Source organism: Poecilia reticulata, linkage group LG2, assembly GCF_000633615.1.
Source record: "Poecilia reticulata strain Guanapo linkage group LG2, Guppy_female_1.0+MT, whole genome shotgun sequence".
Classification (NCBI taxonomy): Eukaryota; Metazoa; Chordata; class Actinopteri; order Cyprinodontiformes; family Poeciliidae; genus Poecilia; species Poecilia reticulata.
This window is the reverse complement of record NC_024332.1, coordinates 43,515,935-43,530,924: the sequence shown is the minus strand read 5'-3', so window position 1 is coordinate 43,530,924 and position 14,990 is coordinate 43,515,935. Positions and strand designations below refer to the sequence as shown.

Sequence of the window (14,990 nt, the reverse complement as noted above, 5' to 3'; positions counted from 1 at the left end):
CCATCCATCCCTACATCCAACCGCCCAACCATCCCTCCCTCCATCCAACCGCCCAACTATCCATCCATCCAGCCATCCATCCATCCTCCGTCCGTACATCCATCCGCTGGTGGCCATCCATCCATCCGTACATCCACCCACTCACTTTCAGTGTTTTCTTCTTCTTCTGCAGGAAAAACCAAAGATTTACCCAGCAGTCCCTGCTGAGCAGCGCAGACCAATCAGAGTCCTCTCCCTGTTTGACGGCATTGCTACTGGTGAGGAACCACAAAGCCTCTTTACACCAACATTACATCTCCTGTATAAAATCTCTCCTTGTTGGGGAAACTGAGGAACTGACGTCATGAAACCTTTATTTCTGATTTGAYGTTTGTGTTTCCGGCTCCAGGCTACCTGGTTCTGAGGGATCTGGGCTTTAAAGTGGACCAGTACGTGGCGTCGGAGGTGTGTGAGGACTCGATCTCGGTGGGCGTGGTCAGACATGAAGGAAAGATCCAGTACGTCCACGATGTCAGGAACATCTCCAGGAAAAACGTAAGAAACAGCGAAAAATGTAAGAGACGGCGGTTCAGAGACSGGTTGGACCGGAGCGGCCATATTTAACGGTTCCCTGGACAGATCTGCTTCTTTTCTTCAAGACACGAGCAGAAACGTTTGAGGAACGATTGTGATTAATTGATTGCTGAAATAATCATTAGCTACTTTAGATATTGATTACTTGCTTATTGGAGTGTACAGATTCAGAATTGGGCCATTTACAGAAAAAAAACACTGTCAGAACAATAATTAAGCCAAACTGCAGAAAATCAAAGCATTGCGAGTTGAGGGCTGTTTATGGCCACCATCACCACCAGGGGGCCCCCAAGAGCATCATTTAACTTTATTGTGCAGTAATATTTRCACATTTTGCTCATTGTTCCMAATTTTAAAWACARAAGATATTAAACTTGCTACCATGTTGTCTGTAGAATCAGTGTTTTAAATGGTTAAATTAATATGCTACACTTAAATACCACTCTGCATTTCAAGATGGAAATTAGCTTTTATTTTGATAGTCCACTTATGGACTATAAGGACTAGCTAGATGCTAAACATTAACATCTTGCTAGCTCTTAGCTAATATTTAAATATTAAGTATTGATTAATGTTTAGCTTTTATAGATAACATTTAGCTAGTGTAGCTAAAATATTTTATCTAGAGCTAAATATTTTGCTTGCTAATTTAATATTTAGTTTGAAACGGTGACAATTAGAAATAATTAATAACATGGTAAAAATATCACCGTTTTAGTTTGACAGTTTTAAAGTAGCATTTTGACATAATCCTCTTAAAGTAGTATTTTCATTTGTTTTTACTGTATTTCTTGATTCTATGCATGAAATTGTATAAATGTTTGTATTTTATACTGTTTGTTTTATGGAACTATGGATGGAAAGGAGCATTTTGATTAATATGCAGTGTCCCATTTAAATAAAATCCATCAGTTAAAAACATGACGGTGATGAATTAACCCCATTTTTGTCTCATAAGGGGCTTAAAACCCGGAGTTGGTTTGACTTTGTACCCAAACGCCTGGCGCTYCCGGTGTAATTCCCTGAGTCTAACACCAGGTGGTGCTGTTGTCTCAGATTCAGGAGTGGGGGCCGTTTGACCTGGTGATCGGAGGAAGTCCCTGCAACGACCTGTCCATCGTGAACCCGGCCAGAAAAGGCCTGTTTGGTTGGTACTTTTGTGGATTCCTGTTCGTAACATCTTTGTAGTGTGTGAAAAGTATTTTTTTATGATAGTTTTAACTATTTGCAGCCCAAAATCTCTATAAAAAACACATTTATTATCAATTACACACAGCGTCATCTCTGTGTTTGTAATACTTAATGCCAGAAACGTGTAGAGTTGTAACTAGACCCTGATGTGAGTGCGGTTTGCTTCAGGAGGAACAGGAAGGCTGTTTTTTGAGTTCTACCGCCTGCTGAGCGAGGCCAAGCCCAAAGAAGGAGAAGACCGTCCGTTCTTCTGGATGTTCGAGAACGTGGTGGCCATGGGCGTCAACGACAAGAGGGACATCTCCCGCTTCCTGGAGGTCAGCCGAACGCATCCGCACTCGCCTTGGACCGCAACTCTTTAAAATCAGGAGTTAAAGTCGTGGGAAAACTTAAGTTGTAGTTCTGTAATTAATTTATTTATTGCAATTAATCAAAACCTTTATATAAAGACGACAAAATGAGCAACATTTTTAATAAAATGTTGGTTTTTTTGCAGTTATATTGTTGGATAAATAGAAATATGAGCTCAACAAGAGATTTTTAATCTTTTTAGTATGACAGAGTATTGGAGCCATACTAAGAAAAAAATAAAATGAAATCATAAAATTGCAAGAATAGTCATAAATTATAATTATTGATCCATTTACTTATTTTTTTCTTCTCTTGTAAAGATTTGTGTGTCCAAAAAGCTAAAAAAATGTGATGTATTATAAAATGATGAGAATAAATGACCATAAATATTAACACATCTCACCTGATGTGGGGTTGGCAACATTTTCCATTCAAAAACACACTTTTGCCTTCGATGCTACAAAATAAAACTCACTTGGAGATGAAAAAAATGATTTTCTTACACACAAAATATTTTATTATGAGAGCTAACAAATTACTAAAGTTTATTCAATTTAGAGCAAAAATTAATTTAATACTAGAGGAACAAAGTAGAATGAGGCGCGTCTTTTCTATAAATAGTTAGCATAGCTTGAAGCTACTTTTAAAAGTCTGTTGATTTTAAAAACTGATTTTACRTAAGAACTTCTAGAAAACCTTCTAAAATGACCATTTATTGTTGCATTYATAATGAAAACATTTTCCTTTTGGTTTTGTTAGACCCCTGAGCTAGCTAATGTGAGCTAGCAATAGCTAGCTTCCAGCTAGCTTAAACTGGGCTGAATGAGTTTTCAAGTCAAGATTTATAGATTTCTGATGCCACTTTCCTTCTCTCCATGTGACGGACATATCCCAGCTGACCTCTGACCTCTGTGTGTGTTTCGCAGTGCAACCCTGTGATGATCGACGCCATCGAGGTCTCCGCCGCCCACCGCGCGCGCTACTTCTGGGGGAACCTGCCGGGGATGAACAGGTACGCAGGGAAAGGCCTCCTGTTGCTTCTCAGACTTACCTTTACGTTGATTGTAGTGGACCTGCGTATTTCAGGCCGCGCTGCGCCTCTGGGATGGACAAGCTGGAGCTGCAGGAGTGTCTGGACCACGGACGGGTCGCGAAGGTCAGACGTCRACACGTTAATCAGGATTTTCCCTGCAGAGTTTTCCACTGGGAGTTTTGACGGCTCGTGTTTCTGTCAGTTTGGGAAGGTGCGAACCATCACCACTCGCTCCAACTCCATCAAACAGGGGAAGGACCAGCACTTCCCGGTGCTGATGAACGGGAAGGAGGACGTGTTGTGGTGCACGGAGCTGGAGCGGTGAGCAGGACAGCCGCTACGGCAGGCCGTTTTGGCATAAAATCACTTCCAACGCTCACATTCCTCATATCTGGTTTACAACTAGACACATTAGAAATAAATGTAGTAGACGATAAGTTCTCCCTGAAATTATTGCTTAAAACTATGATATTGGCACCATTTTCAACTAATATCCAAAATGACGTGAAAGTTCACCTTCTCAAAGCTTAAAAAAAACTTGAATTTCTAATGAAATTCAAAACTTGAACATTTTAAAACTTAAACATTTTAAATATCCAAARCAAACAATAATTAAAATGGGTAAGAAGTCTCAAGAGCCAAAATTACACTTTCAAAAACGATAATTATTCAGCATAGACGGGGAAAACGGGCAAACGGGGCAGGTAGTGCAAACTAATTGTTGTATTCTGGATATTTGAAATGTTTCCTGGTTCCATCRTTAAATGTTCATGAGAAATTCACGTTTTCTTGAGCTTTGAGAGGATGTACTTACATAAATATGTATTATATTAGATTAAAATGTTCTCAGAATGACAATATTATCGTTTAATGCAATAATTTCTGGGACAATTTATTGACTATGAAAATTTGTTTTGGTGACGGGCCTAACAAATTTATCTGGACRACAAATTGTCCCAGAAATTATTGCATTAAACGATAATATTGTCATTCTGAGAACATTTTCAGCTCAAWTAGTGGTAATAATGCAAAAAGACATTCTTAAAGATTAATGAGCTTTTAACGCTGGAGCTGGAAAACATTTTAAATATCCTAAATAAATAAAACGACAAATAAAAYGAATTRTCTCTGCAAGCAAAATTATCTTTAAAAAATGGTKGAGATCAAAACATCTAAAGATTTTATCAGCCAGTTTGTGGAAGAAACAGAAAAACAAACTATAAAAATGATTGATATTGTTTTAATTGATCATGTGATAATTGATTTATTGCTCATTGTGACCGSCCTACTAATGAGTCTAATCATAAACCAATTTTTAGACATCTGGTGGAACTGATTTTATGCTAACACAGCCTGCCATATCGACTCCTAATGCTTTTTGCTGYTGTTTYGYCAGGATCTTTGGATTCCCGGTCCACTACACCGACGTGTCGAACATGGGCCGCGGCGCCCGGCAGCGGCTGCTGGGCCGGTCCTGGAGCGTGCCGGTCATCAGGCATCTGTTCGCGCCGCTCAAAGATTACTTCGCCTGCGAATAACCGCAGAAACCCGGAGGCGTCTCGCTCYGTCGGACACCTTCGCACGGAGAGAGTCGCTCTGATCCGAACCAGAGCTCCTGGAAGATGAGAGCGGCTCTTACTGGATGATTGGAAAAAAGAAAAAGCTGATCGGATCATCCGGAACCGGAGTTCTTTAAGCTCCCTGAAAACGGGTCCGTTTCCTGAGCCGCTCAGAAAATAACCAACCATAAGGCCGATAAGATCTAAACAAATCCACTTCATTCACATTTTAATTGGTAAAAACAAAACCGGCACTTTAAAAAAACTCGTTTATTTTCCTCATTTCCGTTTATTTTGACCAATAAACTGAAGTTTATTTATCAAACCTGATCAAGCAGAGTTGCTTTGCTGCAAAATCACAAAATCTTACCAGGTATTTTCATCTAGTTTCTACTGCAAATATCTTATTACACTAAAAAAAGACGACAAAACCAACTTTTCCAGAGATCGTTTCAAATTCATTAACATTGATAGTTTTTTTTTAAGCTAAATGCTGATTATTCATCAAAATCACCGACTTGAACCCTGATGTTGGCAAAAAGTTACTTCAAAGTTAGTTTTCTCTTATTTTAAGTGAAATACAATATATTTACAAAAGAAACTAAACAGAAATACTTGGAAAAAAACAAAATGAGGCCAGTAAAATCACACAATTCTTTCTTTTTTGGCGTTTTTATTTTGTAAAACATAAAATCTTAGCCAGTATTTTTCATCTAGTTTCTGTTGCAAATGTTTTAGTGGATCTGAAATAAGAGAAAAGTTACTGATATGTAACTTTTTAAGACTTAAATATTGATGAAAAGGTTACAGGTTAAATACGTTAAACGAGCTCCTATTTGATTCTATGAAAGTTAAATTATTTTTGTCTTTTTTTCAGTGTTCCAAGATATTTGCAATATAAATTAAACTAAAAATACTTTTAAGATTTTGTGTTTCCGCAGCTGAGTTCACTCTGGTGAAAATAAAAACGATAAATAAGTGCATAAACTTTAATTTATTGCTCAAAATGGATGAAAATTTTGCATTTGAATCTAATTTTATTTCATGTTCAAATCTTCCCTAAAAGTTTCCGGAACGTTCTGCTCCCGTTTTTGGATTTGGAAGCGAATCTTAAAGATTATTTGTAAAAGTTTTCAGCGTCTGATTCTGTCTGATCCGTGAAAGACGGAAAACGTGAACCGGTTTTGAACCAGGCGGCTCCCTGCGCGTTACTGAAACTTGTTCCGGCCGTTCGGGGAAATCTGCACATTTCTGAACACTTTGTACTGTATCCACCAGAAACCTCCGAGCTCTGCATGTTTTCCTGCCAGGTTGTGCTTGAAGTGACTTGAAATGTAAACTCTGTCACCCGATCAGGTGTTGAAATCTGCTCATGTACGGTTTCTTTCTACGTACTGTAAAAAAAAAAAAGGTTTACAAGACTTTGTTTAGCAGGAACGATTCCTGTCGGACGCCTTCATGAGAACAACTTTTTACCTTAGTTTTTATTTTTAGTTTTTTATTAAAACCGCTCATCTTCTGCTTTAAACTAACAAGTATTATTAGTTTGCTTTTGCTTTTAGAATATTATCCCATATCCAGCTCGATGTTTCTGAACGTTTTAGGAGTTTTATGTCGTGTGTGTGTTTGTATTTTTAGGCATGTAAACTGGACCATATCTGCAGAGTAGTTGTTTTTAGGACATTTTTGTTTAACAGTATATATATTTTTCATATTAATCTCACCTTTAAAACCATCTCGGATACAGAGATCGAGTTTTTTATATGGTTTTGCAACAGTTTAGAGAGAAAAACACTTGTACTACTAGTAGCTGCTTTTATAGTTTTTTACATAATAAAAAGCAGCGTTGCTGCACAAAACACACGGGTGTCCGTTCTCGTTCTTTCTGAGTGTTTTTGCTTTTCCACTCACTTTTATTCACTATTCAATAATTATTACGTTTAGCTTAAATTCTGTTTCACATCTTCTGATTTTAGTCGGCCATGAGTTCCTAATGTTGGCAAATTACGTTTCAATAAGGTTTTTAACTTGTATTTTATAATATAAAATACTACTTTAACTGTCAGCCATCTTGGTAGGCAGTTGCTATGGAGTTGCTATGACGATAAAAGGGAGCTCAGAATTGGCTCTTGTTTCGTTTCCAAGTTATAAATAATCAGTACATTACAACTATTAAGTCTTAAACCTTTTTTTTCCTAAAATACTTTCTTTTTGATGGTCTTGAAGCCGTGGTTCATCTGCTTTGCCTACCAAGATGGCGGTTGAGTGGCACGAATAATTTCTGGTTCAGACTTGTGGGAACCATGTGTAACTAAAAATATTAGATCTGAAAATTATGATTAAAAGACCTATTAGATTTAATTTTTCTTCTTTTTAATCTGCTGTTCCAACTTTCTGAGGCCTCTCTACCGCCCCCTGGTGGCCCTCTGGAGGGCCACTGCCCCCAATTTGAAAAACCTGATCTAAATGTTTCACTTTGTGGAAAAGATCTGTCATTAACTCCATAACTCCATAACTCCTCTTTACATCATGTAATGTAAAAGCCATTATTCATTGTAATTTTTTTTCCAGGTTAATTAAAGCAGACATTTCACAGCATAAATACATTTCAATTATCTGTCAAAAATTCATAGTGAAGTTTGAATTTACCTTTTTTTTTAAACTGGCCAAAACAGACAAAATCTGAAAATTAAAGTTAGAACACTTTACACCAGAGGGACATTAAATGTCTTAACCCGTATCTTCAAAGATTCGTCTCTTCAGAGGGAAGGAAGGATCTCCAGTAGCAGTCAGTCTCTCTGACAGACGACTGTCATGACCTGCTAACAAGAACCAGGAACAAAGACAATATTCTACAGCAACGTCTGGTTTTTGGAACGCACTGCTAATCCACCTCATTTGCTTTTGCTACTTCAGATCTCTGGTTGTACTGGTAGAAAGATGTTGGACCAGGTGATACGAAGGGCTGGTTTGAACTTCACTGCAAAAACACAAACTAGCCAAGTATTTTTTTTACATCTAGCTTATTATAGTTCAAATATATCGGTACACTTTAAATAAGACAAAACAAACATAAGTTACTTTTCAGCAAAATAAATGACCTTGTTTCAAATAATTCCTTTTTTGTCTAAGGAATTATTAACTTTAAACACGTTCCTGTCTTGCTTCATTGCAATAATTTGTAAAGAAAATAATTGCATCTCTTACAATGGAAGTTAATTTCCTATAATTTGGTCTGTAATATTTTCATTCTCACCAAATGAGGTGATAATTGCTTTATCTATAGTTTCTATCTGGCTTTCTGGATCCCAAATAATCATTACCCATAATTTACATGGTTTACTAGAAAGCAAAGTTTTGATTTAAAATAATATTTTTGTTGTTCGTACTCTCATGATTCACACTCCAGTCCAGTTGGTGGCGGTAATTCTTCATACAAAATGGCTGCCAACCGCCGTAAAACCGAAAGAATAAGAAGTTGATGGGAAGATGGAGACAAGGGAACGTAAATCTGCTTTCCAGCAGGACAATGACCCTAAATAAAACAACCAGAGCAACAATATTATGGTTTACATAAAAGCATGTTCATGATCCACCCAAAGTCTTGGCCTAATCCAGATACGAGTATTTATTATATCCATCTAGTTTGAGTTGCTTTATAAAGAATTAAATGGGCAGATTTCAGTTTTTAGATGTATAAAGCTTGTGGAAAAAGAGTGAATACAAATGCCACACTTTTCATACTTTAATGCTAAGAAACAAAACACCGTGTATCTTCCTTCTACGTCATAGTTAGGCACTACTTTCCGTTTTCTTGTCATAAAATTAATAATCTAAAATTAATACAGTGTGGTTTGCGGTTGTAACATTAGGAAAAGTTAAAACGTTGTGAAAACTTTTGCGAGGGATCCTGTGTGATTGAACTCGATAGTAGAAACAGGGGAATCGTGAATACAATCATATAAATGGTCCGGCGACCTTCTTGTAAAAAGGGAATTTCTTCATTTGTTCGCATTTATAATGCGCCTGTCGTAGTTACATGTTAAAATAAACTGTTTCAGAACTAATTTACTGAGGAAATGTGTGTAAAAGTGTGYTTTTCGTAACATTCGCGTTGATTTTTAGCGTAGTCTAACGCCTATCACTTTAAATGGCGTTCATTCGATGTTAGCTGGAGGCTAACTACAATGGCGTCTCAATCTGGAAAAATCTAGAAGGATTTGCTCGTTTTTACGCATTCTGGTGTTCTATCCAAAGGCCGAGAATTACTTTAGACACAGTCTAATGGCCTACTTTGACAATTGTTGGCCATTAACCAACAATTATCTGAGCGGCTAGTCCTAGCGTTAAAAGCGAGGAAACGTTGCCGAGACCTCGCGGTGGGGGACCGGGGCTTTGCTCTCGGCGGAAGGATACACGTTTTGGGTTCTTTGATGGTTCGACGGCAGAAGGTAGCGAGGAAGGACGGATCGGCGTGGGTAAGTTTAGCGTGTCTTTTTAAACACATTTCCCACGTGTTCAACTAAAATCTAACTATTGATTGCCAGATAAAATCTAAACACGTTGACAAACAATGTAGCTTGAAAATTTAGGCTGCTGTTTCATCGAAATGTAGCTACATTGTTTGGTTTGGTTCACTAAACGTACTTCTGCGTAACAAACAACGCAGAAGCTAGCATCCGATTGGAGTAAAGGGTTAATTCACTGTTTTTGTTGACTTGTGATTAACTCCTTAAATAAATACCTACAATGACCAAACTTGGACACAGTTATTCTGCATTGTGTACAAACTTAAAACGTTTACTCTATTTTTAAACAGACGGAAAAATTGATATTTTTGTTATTGGTTGGCATTTTTACATATTCTTCAAAACACAATTTATGAGTCTTGTTTGTGAAAGAAGTGAAACGAGATGATTTCAGTAATTTTCTTAGCGAATGGGCCAGCTGTGTTTTAAACCATCTTTTGGTTCACGTTTAACCATTCAAACCCCTTTAAATTTAGATTTTCGGCGTCCGTCGGTATTCCGGGTCATTTAAATACTAGCTATCGGTAACTTCAGCGTTACAATAAGTTGTAATGTGATTAAGTTTATGTCGTTTAACGTTGTCATTCTTGTGTGATTGGTGAGGAGCGAAAGTTCAGCTAAGGCTTCATTGTTTCGTTTGGTATTGTTCTTACCCCCGGACCCCTAACTTGCCCGATTCCATGTTTTTTTTTTTCCTCGCTTTTAAGCATGTCTTGCAAAGTTATTTGGATTGTTTGCATTGGCTGAAAAGTTGCCCACTTCGACCCGATTGGCGGAACAGTCGTGACGTCACATGATCACCTCCAATTGGGGACGCGTAGGATGTTAGAGCCATTTAAATGACCCTGACGGGAAGAAAATGGACCTTGCCGCAAAAGTAAAATGTAAATTATTCGCAGTTTTTACTCCACCGGAAATGCTCATATGCGATATAAATTAAATGAACATTTTGTCATATTTTTTAGGTAGAAGATATTTCTTATTTATATTTTGTTCTGGCAGGATTTTAGTACTTTTATCCCTTCTAATTTCCCTCTGATATAAAAAAAAAGGTCGGTTTTGATAACGCTGTCTTTTTGGGGGGAAGGGGGGTTTTTACACCAGCTAACAATTAATCAATTACTAAGTTGGTTGACAATTATTTCAACAATAGATTAATCACAATTAATACACATGTAAATTTTTCTGGATGATAAATTGTTCCAGAAGTTATTACAATGAACAATAATGTTGTTTTGAAACATAACATACTATTACTATAATATTACTATAACATACTACTATTACTATTCTGACAGTAATAAAGCATGAACACATTCACAAAGATTATTAAACTTTATATCCTAATGAACATTTTAACAGGATCCGGAAGACTTTTAAAATATCCAAAATAAATAAACAACAAACAAAATAAATTATAAAGTCTCTGTAAACAAAATTATCCTCCAATAAAACTGCTGGTTGAGACCAAAACACCAGACTGAAGAGTTTTATCATCCAGTTTTTGGTAGAAAGAGAAAAGTCATAAATCATGCAAATGGAAATTATTGAGTTTAATACATTATGTGATTAATTGATTTATTGCTTACTGTGACGGGCCTAATGATTAATCATGATTAATCCAATTAACCGTTTCAGCCTAGACTGATGTTTTATGTTGGGTACAACTAATCACTGTTTATCGTTTTATTTGAGTGTTTTATCTAAATGTGTTCAGTTTCCTAACTGGCTCTGACCAGTTATTCTTTAAGGTTCTTTCTTCATCGATGATGTAATTTTCCACTCCATCTGTCCTGTTATCTCAGCACTGTTCCACTGAAGAAGGTCGTCATAGTAAAAACCAGTTCCCAAGCAGAGTGGAGCAGAGCTGACCGGTCGTTGGTCCAGAGCGGGTTAGAGGTTGTGGATCTGTCCGTTTGCCAAGGAAGGCATTAAAAACCTCATTGGTCTTGTGTCTGGTTCTTTACAGATCTTGAGCTAATTTTAAAAACCCCAACAGTTTTGGTAATGTTCCAGTGAAACTTCTGGTTTATTACAGGACGTTTTTCTTCACAGAAAATAATTTTTAAATGCAACTCTTCTTTTTTCAGGTCCAGGTCAGCATTCATCCAGCCTGCTTCTCCCAGGAGCACTGAACTTCCTGTAAATATGGATTTAGCAGCAGTGAAAACACGCCAGAGTTCGGATGTGATCTGTTTGACATCAGAAGATGACGAGGACGTGGTTTACATGTCGACGGATCAGAAACCCGATCTGAAGCAGGAGGCTCAGGCGAAGGAGCAGATCCAGCGCGTGGACAAGCAGATTCCCGCAAACGATTTGGTGAACTTCATCAGAACTTACTTCCAGGATGAAGTTTACTCAGCGGAGCCGGAGGACATCATGGCGGTCGTCACCGACCGGCCGTACTCTGTCTACCTGTACGTAGGTGTGGAGCTGGGCGCGGGACGCAGCGCCAGCGTCCTGCTGATCGGATACTTCGACGAGCATTCATGCCGAAGCGTGGTGAAGCTGCTGCACACTCTGCAGATGAGCACCGACAGCGCCGACCCTCGCCAGCCGATGGACACGGATGTCATGGCGCGCGTCGCCGACTCGGACGCCTGGCTGCTGGTGGAGGTGCTGCGGAAGTACGAGCTGCCGCTGTCCAACCTGGTGGCGTTCTACTGCAGCGCGCCGCAGCCGAGCCTGAGTCGGGTGTTTGTGTCGCAGCTGCAGGCGTTCAGCCCCAAGCTGCTGTCGCTCTGCAGCATCCCGGGGATCGCAGAGCGCACCTGCCAGGCCGGACTCACCGCTGCCTTCAGCCACGCCGTCGACCTCATCACAGACGTCCACCGCCACTACTCCATCTGCCCGTCCATCAACGGCAGCCTGACGGAGGTGTTCGCCGACACCGGCCCGCACCTCCCACAGTATCTGCTCCTCGCCCACAGCGTGCAGAAGATGGCCGCCCGGTGGCAGGACCTGCAGGAGTACTTTAAATCGCTGAATGAGGCGGAGGCGTCGATCCGGAGCCGGCTGCTGGACGACGCGGTCCGGCTGCAGTTCCTGTTCCTGTCCCACGCCTTGGAGCCCCTCAGGGCGCTGAACAAGCTGCAGCAGGGCGGGACGGCGGAGCTGAGCATGGAGCTGCAGCTCACCTCCATCCTGATGGAGTCCTACACCGCCAGCATCTGCCGGCCGCACGCCGTCGACCGCTTCCTCCTAGAGGTAGGCACTGACCGAATCACTGATAGGACAATAAGTCCACTATTGTCACTATTGTCTTATTGTCCAGTAATAATAATAATTAACTTGCTGACATCTATTGATGCTCTGGTGAAGCAAATAATAAAAACATTTCAGATAAAACTGTCAGTAGGACTGGACAATAAAATCAAGAATATATTTCAAATAGACATGTGACCAATATCAGTAGATGATACCTCAGATGTAAAATTCAACATATAAAATATTCTCTGAACTTTGATCCAGAACGTTCTGGGGAATCGGCCAATCAGCAAAGAGGGCAGCATTAACCCACTCATTCTGTGGTTGCCTAGCAACAACCTGCCGGGGCAAGAAGCAGTTTCTCGGTTGCCTAGCAACAACCTGCTGCGTAACTTCCACAGCAGTTTAATGTTTCTCCTCTTAACGGCTAAAAAGTAAAAAACGGCACGGAGAGAAATCTGCGGATGAGAGGAAAGTTTTTATGTTTGTGGTGCTGAATTCTGTCATGCAGTTGTCTAAAAAAATAAGTAATGTGTAGGTATTTCATCACCATTTATATTTTTGCTAAAATAGTGTTACAAAATATTGTGATAAATCTCTCCTGCTGCAGCGGGAGCTGGATCTGCTTCACGGCGACGAGCTGCTCCCCGTCGCCGAGGTGAACGTCGGGACGCGCGCGTCGGACTTCATGTTGGCCTTCGGGCCGAGTGTGGGGGAGCAGAACCTGGCCCGGTTCCTGAGGGACGCCCAGGCGTTCTACAGAGCCGCCCTGCAGAGTCTGGTGGAGAGCATTCCCGGCCCGCTTGGAGACGTGACGCTCAGGAACATCGGGCTGATGCTGAAAAGTCCAGAAAGTATCACAGTAAGAGTCCCATCGTCCTTCACTTCCTGGATCTTAGAAATACTTCTGAAATGATTAATCACAGTGAATTGATTATTGAACCAGTGGCGCAGTTGGTACAGCTGTTGCCTTGCAGCAAGAAGGTTCTGGGTTCGATTCCCGGCCCCGGTCTTTCTGCATGGAGTCTCCATGTTCTCCCTGTGCATGGTGGGTTTTCTCCAGGTACTCCGGTTTCCTCCCACAGTCCAAAAACATGACTGTCAGGTTAATTGGCCTCTCCAAATTGCCCCTAGGTGTGAGAGTGTGTGTGTGTGCATGGTTGTGTGTCTCTGTGTTGCCCTGCGACAGACTGGTGACCTGTCCAGGGTGACCCTGCCTCTCGCCCGAAATGTTCACTGGAGAGGAACCAGCAACCCTCCCGACCCCACTGAGGGACAAGGGTGTCAAGAAAATGGATGGATGGATGGATGGATGGATGGATGGATGGAGTATACAGACTAAAACAATAACACTCTGAGAGCAGCAATTAAACTAAAACTGTACAATATAAATGGATTTTGCATTTAAGATTAAAAACCTTCTTTATCTGCAAATATGTTCCACCCTGAACTCCTCAGGTACCAAAGTTTTAGTTCAAATCTGTGAAATTCTCCTACTGAAGACTTTTGCCAGCGGATCACCCATTTACTGCAGGAACTATTCAGTGGTCTGTGTTTTGTGTTGCGGCTCGCCAGGCTTATAACACCTTGGGGGAACCTGAACATGCCGAGTGCTTGCTGTGGTTTTCTGGTGAACTCTCCCCGTCTGTCCTGCAGGAGAAACATTTTCCCTGGGAGGTGCTGTCGGTGATGGCCGTCCAGCTGGGGCTCTGCGCCGCCGGGCCTCCAGAGGCGGAGCTGCAACGCAGCTGCTGCCATTTCAGGAAGCTCATCCAGGAACGGAGCAGCAGCGACGAATGTAGCAGCTGGGTGAAGGTAAGAGGTCACAGCTGGGATTAAATGTGGCGTGGAAATGAAGTGGTGAATGTTGATGTTTGGGTCGTTTGTCCAAGACGCCTCAGAAAGATGGAAAATTCAGTTTATTTTGGTGAAAAGTGTCAGAGCAAACCGGCAGTCTCTGCTGCTGTCTGTGCAGATCTTGGACAAAATGAAGCCGTGGCCCACTCTGCACAAGCTGCTTCTGACCCTGCTGGCGCTGCCCAGCTCTCTGCACCAGACACAGGTGTTTGCTAAGGTGAGTTGCTACATGAAACATATTGAATTCACATTTAATCAAATGGGTCGGAGGTGACCCGAGTGAGCAGCATGGACTGTTTAATACAGGTCCTGTGGTGTGTTGGCACATCGCTTTAGCACAGTGATTCTTAACCTTTTCTGAGGAACCGAACCCACCAGTTTCATCACTGAACCCTTCTGTAGTGATCAATAAAATATGATCTTTTTCCCCCAAATTCAAGACCCAACTAGACTCTAGTTGGGTCACTCCATGATCACCAAGTCTTCTTAAAGGTAGAGTCTCTGAGTTCTTCAAAATATAGTCAATGTTTTCAGCAAAGTTGATCCGACTGTCCATGAACGACCCAAGGTATTTAAAATGTGCCACAGTTTCAACAGGTTGGCCATCGAGAGAAACTGGAACCACTTTAAGGTCTTTAGATCATTTAATTAGCTCTACATTCTTAAGAGAATGAAAAACTAATAATA

At 40.5% G+C, this 14,990-nt stretch overlaps 2 protein-coding genes across 5 annotated transcripts in view; both read left to right on the top strand.

Annotated features, from left to right (window-relative positions):
• LOC103461926 (DNA (cytosine-5)-methyltransferase 3B-like) overlaps positions 1 to 5,334 on the top strand; it is a 40,456-nt gene extending 35,122 nt beyond the window's left edge. Inside the window, exons 7-14 of the mRNA XM_008404326.2 lie at positions 173 to 257; positions 389 to 534; positions 1,630 to 1,720; positions 1,933 to 2,081; positions 3,042 to 3,127; positions 3,202 to 3,271; positions 3,351 to 3,469; positions 4,545 to 5,334. Coding sequence (XP_008402548.1) covers positions 173 to 257; positions 389 to 534; positions 1,630 to 1,720; positions 1,933 to 2,081; positions 3,042 to 3,127; positions 3,202 to 3,271; positions 3,351 to 3,469; positions 4,545 to 4,686 — 888 coding nt within the window. The 3' untranslated portion in view covers positions 4,687 to 5,334. The remainder of the gene's footprint in view (positions 1 to 172; positions 258 to 388; positions 535 to 1,629; positions 1,721 to 1,932; positions 2,082 to 3,041; positions 3,128 to 3,201; positions 3,272 to 3,350; positions 3,470 to 4,544) is intronic.
• Positions 5,335 to 8,115: 2,781 nt separating this feature from the next.
• LOC103461915 (uncharacterized) overlaps positions 8,116 to 14,990 on the top strand; it is a 19,997-nt gene continuing 13,122 nt past the window's right edge. Inside the window, exons 1-7 of one of the 4 annotated variants that reach the window (XM_017310128.1) lie at positions 8,116 to 9,185; positions 11,042 to 11,128; positions 11,206 to 11,240; positions 11,327 to 12,446; positions 13,057 to 13,308; positions 14,103 to 14,261; positions 14,422 to 14,520. In XM_017310128.1, the coding sequence (XP_017165617.1) occupies positions 11,385 to 12,446; positions 13,057 to 13,308; positions 14,103 to 14,261; positions 14,422 to 14,520 (1,572 nt within the window). In that variant the 5' untranslated portion in view covers positions 8,116 to 9,185; positions 11,042 to 11,128; positions 11,206 to 11,240; positions 11,327 to 11,384. Of the gene's footprint in view, positions 9,186 to 10,817; positions 11,241 to 11,326; positions 12,447 to 13,056; positions 13,309 to 14,102; positions 14,262 to 14,421; positions 14,521 to 14,990 lie in introns of those variants that run through there. The other 3 variants (XM_017310123.1, XM_008404315.2, XM_017310124.1) reach the window with 3 other exon arrangements.